At 31.4% G+C, this 12,436-nt stretch overlaps 1 protein-coding gene across 1 annotated transcript; it reads left to right on the top strand.

Moving 5' to 3' along the window:
- The first annotated feature begins 2,518 nt into the window (after positions 1–2,518).
- LOC107905155 (uncharacterized) lies at positions 2,519–3,534 on the top strand. Its single transcript, XM_016831731.2, has one exon. The coding sequence runs from the start codon at positions 2,764–2,766 to the stop codon at positions 3,247–3,249; it is 486 nt and encodes a 161-aa protein (XP_016687220.1). The 5' UTR covers positions 2,519–2,763; the 3' UTR covers positions 3,250–3,534.
- The last annotated feature ends 8,902 nt before the right edge of the window (positions 3,535–12,436 follow it).

Raw genomic sequence — 12,436 nt, 5'->3', positions numbered from 1 at the left:
GTGCCTAGAAAAGTGCCCACCAAGTTAGACATCAATTTGATTGTGTTGTTTTTGCTCTTAGCAACGTCATTTTTGCTAACAGTACTCACATTGTAAAGAATAATAATTGGTTTTCTTAAATGATCATAAATTTAGTTTAAGTTTGAATAAGTGAAAAATTAAATGTTAAAAATAAGTGTGAAAAAATAAATACTGAAAAATTAAATGATGAACTTAAGTTATAAAATCTGTTTTATTTGATAAAGGATAATATAAAATTATTGTACGAGTTTAATTACCGATTTTAAAACTGTTTCATACTCAAAATGAAAATCGAATTATAATAATTTTTAAATAAAATATTGGATTAAGATATTTCAGATAAAAGAAAGAATGCTAACAAAATTTCTCTCGCACGAAAGTTGAATTCGATTTATTGCAAGTTTAATGAAAAATAGATATAAGTATTAGATAGTAGACAATTTAAAAAAAAAATAGAAGGCAGAAAAATTGTCACTCATTCCACAGTTTCAGATTGTGTTGGGGATCCACGAAACTAGGGGTGAGCAAAACTCGATTCAACTCGAAAAAATCGAAAAAAATTCGAATTTCGAGTTAAACGAATCAAGTTATTCGAGTTAATCAAGTTATTCGAATCAACTCAATTTTTTTTTACAAATTTCGAGTTTGAATCGAGTTGAGTTTTCGAATTCGAATAACTCGAATAATTCGAATATCAAACTATAATATTTTACATTTTTACCCCAAACTCCCAAACCTTTTTACTTTTCCCTCAAAATTTTTACTCCTTCCCACTTTCCCCCCAAAACTTTTACTCCTCTCCCCTCCCAACCCCCCAATCTACCCAAAATCCATTTCTCACCAAAATTTTACTCTTCCATTTTCTTTTTCTCAAAATTTTACTCCCAAAAATCCTCAAAACCTTTTATTTTCCCTCAAAATTTTTACTTCCTCTCACTTTTTCCCTAAAACTTTTATTCCCTTCCCATTCCACCTCTCATCTACCCCAAACCCTCCCCCCTCCAATTTTTTTTTTAATATTTTCCCTTCAAAATTTTACTCCCCCTATTTACTTTCTCTCAAACTTTTATTCCCCAAAACTTTTTATTTTCCCCCTAAACTTTTACTTCTCACCCTTTACTCTCAAATAAGAAATCAAAATTATCCAAAAAAAATCACTAAACATAAATAGTAATAATTTTATTTATATCTACTATTTATATTATTAAATTAAATTTCACATTTTATATTATTTATATTATTGAATTGTTTAGTCATATTGAATATTTATATTAAAATTGAATTATTAATTATGCCATAAAATATTCGTGTTAAAATTTTATATTGGTATCAATTTCACATTTTATTTTTAAAATAACTTTTATTAAAAAATCATATTTTTACATGTAATATATTTTTTAATTCCAAAATACATAGTGACAAGAATCTGAAGATAATTGAAACAACTAAACAAGCAAAGAAGCTAACCAATATATAAAAAATTAATAAAAAAATTATGAGGTGATGAAAATTAATAAAAAATTTGATTAATGTGGAAAAATTTTATTACGATGGGTGACAGTGGTTACAAAGACCCAAAATTATTTTTAAAAATTTAACTCGAAACTCAAACAAATATATTCGATTCGATTCGAATTCCATCTCACTCGACTCGATTCGAGAAAACTTCAAATAAAGTTAGGATAAAACTTCAAATAAAGTTAGGATGATAAAATTAGATTCGAAAATTTGATTAACTCGAAAATTTTCGATTCGATTCGATCGAATACTCACCCCTACACGAAACAATCAATATGAAACTTTGCGGTGAGTCACCATTTGAAAACTATGTTTGAACTTTCCTTTTACTTTTCTTGTTTTCACAAATAATTGTATTACACATGGGTTGCTAGATTTTTCTTCGGAAATTTTTGTTCACGTAGGCTTTTCTTGGAACCTAATTTTCCAAACGTCTCAATCGTTTGAGAATTGAGATAAGACTTTTTAAAACCAAATTTACTTTTTTAAAATATAATCATTAAGTGAAGTAATAAACACATAGACCATTTTTTAAAATTTTCAAAAAATAAAATATTCACTTAAATGACAGAATTTTTTCTTTTTAGTTTTTAGTATTTTCAGTTATATGTGAATTTTTTAATAAAAAAAACTAAAAATTAAGATGAAAATTTTGATTTATTATTTTTTTATTAAAAAAAATAAGAATGATGTGCAATACTAACTTCATACAATCTATTCTCATAGTTATAGATTCTAGTGCGATTTTTAATTTTAATGGTATACAATCTCAAACAACTTTGAGAATTGGCATGATTCTAGCGGTACTATTTCTAGATTGTAAATTCAATAAATAAAAAACTCTAGACCGTGTGGACCTAATTTGATTTTTTGGTACCATAGCAGATATTCGAGAGCAGCGGCAGTCAACTTGAAGCATGATCTTTACGATCTACGGCTGCTGGTTTTATAATGTTGTTATCAAAGGGGGTTTTGTCCAAATCTGCGTGCCTTCGAAAAATAAAAATTCCAAATCCAGCAACATGTGTTCTTCCCTTTGATAGCTGCCACTCAACCACCTTATAAAGGTTCACTACTAGTTACCTCAATAAACCCCACCTCTTCAACCTAATTCTTATCCTCGAATTTCTTTATTCAAGCTTGTTTTTTAGATCAAAATCCCCATTTTTCTTTTCACTTTTCATCCATCTAGTTTCCAGATATTCTAACTGAAAAAATTGCAAAATGAGGAGCAAAGGACATAGCCATAACAAGTTCATGCGGTTCATTACGGTTCCTTTTAAAGCGTTAGTCAAGGCCAGGGATCTATATGTTAGAAGCTTGACAACTTGTGCTTCAAGAGTGAGCTACGGACATGGTTCGGGCGGCTGCTCAGCGCAATACTCAGGGTTGCCGAGGAGCTTTAGTAGTGCATTGTCGGCAACGTGTAATGACAATGAAGATCTTAGAGAGCTCATTAGGGCTGCTTCCGTGACGAGCTTGGGTAATAGGAAGGAAATGGAGATGCTTTTGAAACAGCAGTTGAGGGTGCAGATGGGATCGAAAGCCTTGCCCAAGAGTTGCAGTGTTGTGATGGGAAGAATTGATGAAGAAAAGCCTTGTGAATTTGAAGAAAATGATGCTTCTGCTGCTGCTGTTGTGAATAAGAACAATAATCCGAGGAGCAGAAGCTATGCTGTCAGAAAAACTTCTTCTTTTGATTCCTATTGATCATGTAAAGGGGAAGTAAAAAAGAACCCTCCCTTTAGTTTCTTTTTGTTGTTGTGAGATGTTTTCTAGAAGGTTGTTTCCAGATATTATAGAAATTGGGAAAACTATTCCTAAAGGAGAATCCAAGACTACTGTAATTTAACCTCAGTTGTTGAAAGTCTACAACAGCAATGATGGCCAAAAAAGATAATAAATCAATTTCAAGGCATTGCAGGAAATAAATTTACAGTTCCTGGCTCCATGCATTGCAGCCGCGAATTACATCTCTTAGTGGGAAATTTCTTTCATGAGTCTCCACATAATTGCAAGGGGAAGAAGCACAGAATTGTATCTAGTTTTAGAAATGGAGACTATGGGATCTGAAAGGCCTAACGGTAATAAGCCTGCACTAAACCCATTGCATTTGCATTGCCAAAGATGGCCTTGGCCCTTAGCGCATGGAAAATCGTCAAGGCATATGTAGAAACTAGAAACATAGAATCAAGGCATTTCCATTACTCTTCTACTCTACATGTAGCATTAGCAGGATATGGGTACTCAAGGTTATTTGAAATACTTTGATGCGATTATGCATATAAATTTTTTTATTTAATTATATGCATCAAATTTAGAAAAACAAAGTTTAGACAATGATAATCATTTATAAAATTACACATTGAAACAAACCTTATAAATAAATTAGGTATTTAACAATCTATTAATCCGAAAATTAAATGAAGAATGAATCAGAAAGAAAACATTTTCCCTGAGAGTGATTTGTAATTTTGTATGCCTCATTTCTTCACTCATTTTTCTGTGTGGAAGCCGAGCGCTTCTTGCTCTTTTGTGTTCTTTGTTCTTTGATACTAATTTTTATGTTTGAGGTTTTATTTCTGCATTTTCTGATCATCATTTTTCAAGATTTTTTTTTCTATTAACCTTTAGTTGGGTTGAAGAACCCGGAGACCATTTTAGGCATTGATTGTGATGGTGATGAGTATGGGATTGGGGTGCAAATATGATGTTTTGGAAATGAGGCTACTTTCTTGTTTATTTGTAGCTTTATGTGTTTTAATAGCTCTGATTTATTTGTTTGATTGTTTTTGTGCTTTAACTGTGTAAAGAGTTGAGGTATCTGTTGATCTTTCTCATTTTAAGAACAAACCATATCATTAGGCGAGTTATAGTAATTAAGATACATTGATGAATGCTTTATAAGTGCAACCTCTCTTTTATCTCTTTTGTTTGCTTCTTCTCCGACTTGTCTTTTTGTATTTTACTTGCTTCTAACTTGTTGGATCTCTATTGTATCTCACTTTAATAATGTGAACCAATGAATTTTTGGCTAAAAAACACCTAAAGAAAGCATTGTTCAACGTAACATAACATCAATTGTCTTATATGTCACGTCAATAAATAATTCAAAAATTATAAAAATCAAAATTAAAATTAAAAAATATAAAAATTTCAAAAATATTAGCATGGAGTACATGTGGATTGTCATGCAAGCTGTTGTGTTTAAAAAAATTAATATTTTAGTTAGTATTCGCGTTGAAAAAAACATCATTCGACTCTTTTTCTGTAACAGCCCGTTTTCAGTGAAATCGGAACAGTGGTTTCGGAACCACAAATCCGATTATTGCATGGACTGCATTATGATAGGAAAAACGCATGAAAAATTCGATAAGAAAATTTTACCGATTTCATGTTTACTTGTTAGAAAGGACCAAATTGCATAAAATGTAAAAGTTGAATTCTAGTAACTAGAAAGATTAAGTACATATGGAATTCAAAAATTGAGGTCCTTATATGGCAATTGGACCATTAAATGTAGTTAGTAGATAAACATGCTTAGTCATCAATGGAAAATTAAATAAAGAAAATGATGAAATTGGAAACAAAAATATGATAGGATGATAAATAATAAAAGAAAAGAAAATATCATTTTATCATCATCTTCCCCAATTTACTTTTATGAAAACCCTAGCTAAGAGAAAGTGAGTTCAAGCAAGTTGTTTTGACTCAATTAGGTATGAATTCTTGTCTCGTTTTTAGTAATTTTTATATTTCTGATATCGTATTAAGTTAATCTAGTTAATTTGGGGATCAATTTTCAAAGTTATCAAAGTATTAAAATTTTACCATGGATGAGTATGCTGAAATTTTGAAATTTATGGTAGAAAATGAAAGGTTGTTAATAGATAAACAACTTTTGTAAAGGCAATTTTCATGAAATTGTGATTTAGGGACTAAATTGTAAAGATGTAAAATTTATGGAAAATTTCTAATTATTGTGAAATACATGAATTGTTATTGTTATATGAAAATTTTGGCTAAGCTTGAAATAAGGATTAAATTGCATGAATTTCATTTTTCGAGCCTAAGGACGAAATTGGAATTACTCAAAAGTATAGGGGTAAAAAGTACTTTTGCCTAAGATGTAAATTGGATTGAATTGAATATGAAATGTGTTAAATTTATGTTAAATTCATTTATATAGATCCGAAAAGATCAAATAAGGAGTTAGATCGAGGAAAAGAAAAAGTGTTGGATTAGTAGAAAATCATATACGAGCAAGTGACGAGGTAAGTTCGTGTAACTAATTTGTGTATATTTATATGCTTGAATTGAATGTTGTGTATATGTGAATTGTATAAATGCTATGAAAATATGAAATTGATCACATGTTCGAAGTAATAAGTCTCGTTTGAATAAATGAAATTCGATGGATATAGGATTTCCGTATTGGTTGTGGTCTTGCATATGTTGTGGACACACCATAGCTCGAAAGAGCATCCTGTTATAAGCCCTCTTGAGCATCCTGTTACATGGTTCCTGCGAGCATCCCGATCAGTATTGATCCTGCATGTGTTACGGGCATACCGCAGCTCTTTGTGATCGTCCTGTTATATGATTGGTATTGATCCAGCATATATTGCAGACATATCGTAGCTCTTTATGAATGTCCCGATATAAGGCTTTTAATGAGCTTCCTGATATGGCTCGCTTGAACTTCCTGGCATATGACTATCCGAAGCTTCCTAGTACTAGCTCTTCGGATTTACCTGTTAAGCTCACATGAGCTTTCTGTTTCAAACTCTTATGAGTTTCCTATTATTTCCTGGATAAGCTCCTTGTTACATGGCTCACATGAGCATCCTGTTATATGACTCGAGAGAGTGCTTCCTGATTATGTACCCTAATGATTACCCCTGAATATGAATTGACAGAATTATAGTTATGTACACTTCGAGTGTACTACATGTGTATTCATTGGTATTTCAGAAAAATTCAACGGGCAAAGTTATGACATGGTTAAATTGTAATTGAGATGATTTATCTTGGAAATGTATATGTTATGTGGAAATATGACATGGAAAACGTATGTATATGAAAGTTATTACATGATAAGTTCATTCATGTTCTTGGTATTTGTGTGAATTACTTAAGTAACATGATTAGTGAAATTGTATGTTTTAGGCTTTAAGCCAAATTGCTTGGATGCCAATTATATGTTTATTTTATTAAAAATAAATGGTAAGTTAATTCCATTTATACGAACTTACTAAGCATTTTATGCTTACTTTGTTTTATTTTCTCTGTTTTATAGTACTCGGAAGCTCGTGAAAGTTGGAACTTGGTCAAAGATACATCATACTATCCCTCAAACTTCTCGATATCTAAAGCAATCTAACTTTTGGTATAATGGCATGTATAAGCTAAGCTAGGCATAATGGTGAAATATTTTGGTTGTAACTAGCCATTGGAATGGCTAGTGTAAGGCATATTTCAATGTAATTATATAAAGCCTTATCAAGTTTGGTCTGTGATAAAATGGTGATATGATGGGAAGTATACAAACCTATGATGAATGGTTTAGAATTAGCATAATTGATAAAGTATGCTTATAAGTATAAATAAGTTTTTGGTAAGTTTAAAACACTTGCATATATGAGATAATATGTCATGCATAAAATTTGGTATTGACATTGATTTGAGGGTTATGAATTGACTTGAGAATGTGTTTAGATGATGTTGTAGGTGAAAGGCAAATTGGGTGAGAAAAGTGGCCTGAAAATGACCTATTTTTCGTCCACACAGGCAGAGACACGAACGTGTGTCTCAGCTGTATATGACACACGGCCATGCGTGTAACACCCCTAACCCATATTCGTCGTCGAAATAAGGTTACGGAGCATTATCGGAGTTTACAGAACAAATACAGTTAATTCATGACATTTACTATTTATATCAGAAACCAATCATACTCAATCAAATTGTCTCTTAAATGGACCCTTAAGGTCCAATTTATGCGTTAGAAACAAATCGGGATTAATTTTGAAACTCAGAGAATTTTTTGTAAAATTTTAAAAATTTTCCTAGATATAAGGGACACACGCCCGTGTGGTCGACCCTGTGAGCCACACGGCCAGAAGACACGTCCGCGTCTTAAGTTGTGTGGGCATTCGACGTTAGGCACACTGCCGTGTCCCAGCCTATGTCCATGCCCGTGTAACTCTCTAACTTGGGTCACACGGCCAACCACACGCCCGTGTGATAGGCCGTGTGTAAGGTGCAAGGGTCACACGGCTAAGTCACAAGCCCGTGTGCTAGGCTATGTGCAAAAACCTGGGCATTCTGTTTCGAAATTGCAAGGTGCAAGGGACACATGGCCAAACCACATGCCCATGTGTAAGGCCATATGTCACACACGGCTGAGACACACGCCCATGTCTCTGCCCGTGTGGACGAAAATAGGTCATTTTAAGGCCACTTTTCTCACCCAATCTTGGTATCAACCTATGCACAACAAATTTTACACTCACACATCATACAAGACCCTCAATTCAAGCCAATACCAAGTTCTTATAACTAACACATCATCTCATATAATCAAATATCTTAACTTACCAAATTAACAACTTACACCTAGGTATATATGCAACCATGCCTCAATAGACCTATTAATTGTCCATCATCTAAACATTTCAATCATGCTTCATACATGATTTATCCTTACTCATATAAGTTGGGTTGATTTGTAAACAAAATATAACTCTTAATATTTACACAAACCATTATCACCCTATACATGCCATATAAACCAAAATATACATTGTAAAAACTACCAAAACAATTTGGATAGTGTGGCTTGATGTGTTGATTCGATTCCCCGACCTCACGATAATCTACAAAGACATTAAACAAACACAAGTAAGCTTAATGAAGCTTAGTAAGTTCGTTGGTTTTAAACATAAATCTTACCGAACATTGAACATACTATAACCAAATCAAGTAAATAAATCATTCAAATTACATTTCCTACCAACCACAACTTCAATTTATGAATTCAGATCAAAACCATCAATAACTTTAAGTCCTCATATACTAATTTCATATGTCACTTACCAACCTTATCAAATCTGAGAATGACTTACGGATATGAGTACATCATATACAGAAGCCCGAAGGCTACACAGAAGCATACAAGTGCTAAACGGAAACCCATAAGGGTTGAACAGAAGCTCATAAGAGTTGAACGGAAACCCATAAGGGTTAAACTGAAGCTCAAAAGAGCTGAACTGAAACTCATTACGGAAACCCATAAGGGTTAAACCGAAGCTCAAAAGAGTTGAACTAAAACCCATTAGGGTTAAACGAAAACTCATATGAGTTAATTGAAGCTCATGAGAGCTAAAAGGAAAGTAAACACGAAATTTCACAAAAAATGTTGAACCTCGGTTTACTTGGGTAATTTACCGTCAATTCCTCATATGTACTGAACGACTGTACTCAATCTCGCGTTCCACTTTAGCCGGATGTTCATTCTAATTCATAATACAACAATATTTCATTTTTATCCAATAATATATTAAATACATAATAAATTTAACAACATTCCATTTTTCAACAATATATTAAATATGTAACATCATTCATCAATTTCCATATAATTATTAAACTTTAACCATACGAACTTACCTGGGTTAAATTGTGGAATTTGTAGTAGTTCAAGAACTATTCTACTAATTTCCCTTTTTCACGATTATCTACGGGCACTTGATCTAAAATATAAAATTATTCATTCATTAGCATATATTTCAGTTTCAATTCACTTCACAATTAATACCCCTCAACTTTTGAAATTACACAATTATTGTAACTTTTACAATTTTTGCAATTTAGTCCCTCTCTAATTAGCCTATCAAATGAGCTAATTTTTCTCAATTGACAATTTATCTAAATATTCTAAACTGTCATACAACATTTTATCAACATAATTTTAGTATCAAAACCTAATATTTAATCTTTCCACAATTTAGTCCTAAAATTAATTTCTATTGAAATCACTTAATAAAATCATCATATAACAAAATTAAAGTTCTAAATCCATGTTAATTCATCACAAACATCCAACACTCATCAATGGTAACTTTCAAAATTACCCATAAAATCAAAAACTAATGAAATAGATAGTTTGACCTAATTGTAAAAGTCTTAAAAACAAAAAAATTTCAAGAAAATAGCAAGAATTGAACTCAAATGATGTAAAAATATGAAAAACCAGCTTTTGGAGACTCTTATATGGTGTTTTTGGCTGAGAATTATGAAGAAATTCTTTAGAATTCTTTTTTAATTTCAATTTGTAAGTTAATTTTTTACTAATTTTCTAATTTTACCCTTGTTTCACCTAATTCAATGACTTCTCTGCTTATGCCGCCCAAGCCATCCTCTTTGGGCTAATTTTCCCTTTAATTCCTCCCTTATTTATCACTTGAGCTATTTAATCATTATTTCTTTAATTAACAATTTTTGCTCCTTTTTCAATTCAGTCCTTTTTAATTAATTAACTATCAAAATGTTAAAATTTTCTAACAAAACTCTAATACTAACTCAATGACACTCCGTAATATTTATAAAAATATTTACAGCTCGGTTTATGAAATTAAGGTCTCGAACCTCGTTTTCAAAACTACATAACTTAATACTTTATTCTAAAACACAAATCACTATTTCAAAAGTCTTCCTAAATCATATTTAACTCATAAATATTCAATAATAAAATTTTTGAACTCACTCATTGGATTTAGTGGTCTCAAATCACTGTTTCTAACACCACTGAAAATTGGGTTGTTACAATGCGCAGGGGCGTGTGATTTGGCCATTATCTTATCATCATCATCCCCAAATTACTTTTATGGAAACCTAGCTAAGAGAAAGTGAGTTCAAGCAAGTTGTTTTGACTCAATTAGGTATGAATTCTTGTCTCGTTTTTAGTAATTTTTATATTTCTGAGATCGAATTAAGTTAATCTAGTTAATTTGGGGATCAATTTTCAAAGTTATCAAAGTATTAAAATTTTACCATGGATGAGTATGCTGAAATTTTGAAATTCATGGTAGAAAATGAAAGGTTTTTGATAGACAAACAACTTTTGTAAAGGTAATTTTCATGAAATTGTGATTTAGGGACTAAATTGTAAAGATGTAAAATTTATGGAAAATTTCTAATTATTGTGAAATACATGGATTTTTATTGTTATATGAAAAATTCGTCTAGGCTTGAAATAAGGATGAAATTGCATAAATTTCATTTTTCGAGCCTAGGGATGAAATTGGAATTACTCAAAAATATAGGGGTAAAAAGGTACTTTTGCCTAATATGTAAATTAGATTGAATTGAATATGAAATGTGTTAAATTGATGTTAAATTCATTTATATAGATCCGGAAAGATCAAATAAGGAGTTAGATCGAGGAAAAGAAAAAGTGTTGGATTAGTAGAAAATCATATACGAGCAAGTGACAAGGTAAGTTCGTGTAACTAATTTGTCTATATTTATATGTTTGAATTGAATGTTGTGTATATGTGAATTGTATAAATGCTATGAAAATATGAAATTGATCACATGTTCGAAGTAATAAGTCCCGTTTGAATAAATGAAATTCGATGGATATAGGATTTTCGTATTGGTTGTGGCCTTTCATATGTTGTGGACACACCATAGCTCGAAAGAGCATCCTGTTATAAGCCCTCTTGAGCATCCTGTCACATGGTTCCTGCGAGCATCCCGATCAGTATTGATCCTGCATGTGTTACGGACATACCGCAACTCTTTGTGATCGTCCTGTTATATGATTGGTATTGATCCAGCATATATTGCGGACATACCGTAGCTCTTTATGAGCGTCCCGATATAAGGCTTTTAATGAGCTTCCTGATATGGCTCGCTTGAACTCCCTGACATATGGCTATGCGAAGCTTCCTAGTACTAGCTCTTCGGAGTTACCTGTTAAGCTCACATGAGCTTTTTGTTTCAAACTCTTATGAGTTTCCTATTATAGCCCGGATAAGCTCCCTGTTACATGGCTGACATGAGCATCCTGTTAGATGGCTCGAGAGAGTGCTTCTTGATTATGTACTCTAATAAATACCCCTCAATATGAATTGACAGGATTACAGTTATGTACACTTCGAGTGTACTACATGTGTATTCATTGGTATTTCAGAAAAATTCAACGGGCAAAGTTATGACATGGTTAATGTAATACCCCGAAAATTACTACAGTAAGAAAGTAATATATTATCCTTGATATAATAAAATAAGGAAATAAAGTGATAAAAAGGGAAATTTTGAGTTATGTCAACATTGGAAAGTATATTATGATATATTAATTCAAAGAAAGGACTAAATCGTAAAAGTGAGAAAAGTTTTGTAGCCCAAGAGTAAATACTCAAAATTTGAGGGGTTAAATTATAAATATAAAAAATTTAAAGGACCAATAGTGCAAATATTTTAAGGGTGGAATGATCTAGAAACTATGGAAAATGGATGAATTAGGACCAAATTGAATAGGTGAAGAATTATGAGGGACTAAATCTCAATTTTACAAAATTAAATGATGACAATGATTGAATTTTAAAAAATCATAAAGGGCAAAATGGTCATTTAGCAAGGAAGATAATTTTGAAGAGTAATGATGATGTTGGTGATATTTTAGATTAAAATCAAATAAATAAATAATAGTTTATTAATATTTTGACTTGATTTTTAATTATATTATTATTATTTTATTATATTTAGTATATAAGCAAAGAAAGATGAAGAATTCTCTTCATTTTTCCATGCTATAACATGAGAAGAAGAGAAATTTTTCAAGAAATTTTATTTTCTTTACAATTTGGTCTTTTACTATGAAATCTCACTT

Source organism: Gossypium hirsutum, chromosome D05 (genome assembly GCF_007990345.1).
Source record: "Gossypium hirsutum isolate 1008001.06 chromosome D05, Gossypium_hirsutum_v2.1, whole genome shotgun sequence".
Taxonomy (NCBI): domain Eukaryota; kingdom Viridiplantae; phylum Streptophyta; class Magnoliopsida; order Malvales; family Malvaceae; genus Gossypium; species Gossypium hirsutum.
Note: the sequence above shows the minus strand (reverse complement) of the source record. Positions and strands in the feature narration are given on the sequence as shown.

Bases quoted from the DNA above. Each gene is read 5' to 3' on its own strand.
- LOC107905155 (XM_016831731.2), top strand. From the start codon at position 2,764: ATGAGGAGCAAAGGACATAGCCATAACAAGTTCATGCGGTTCATTACG.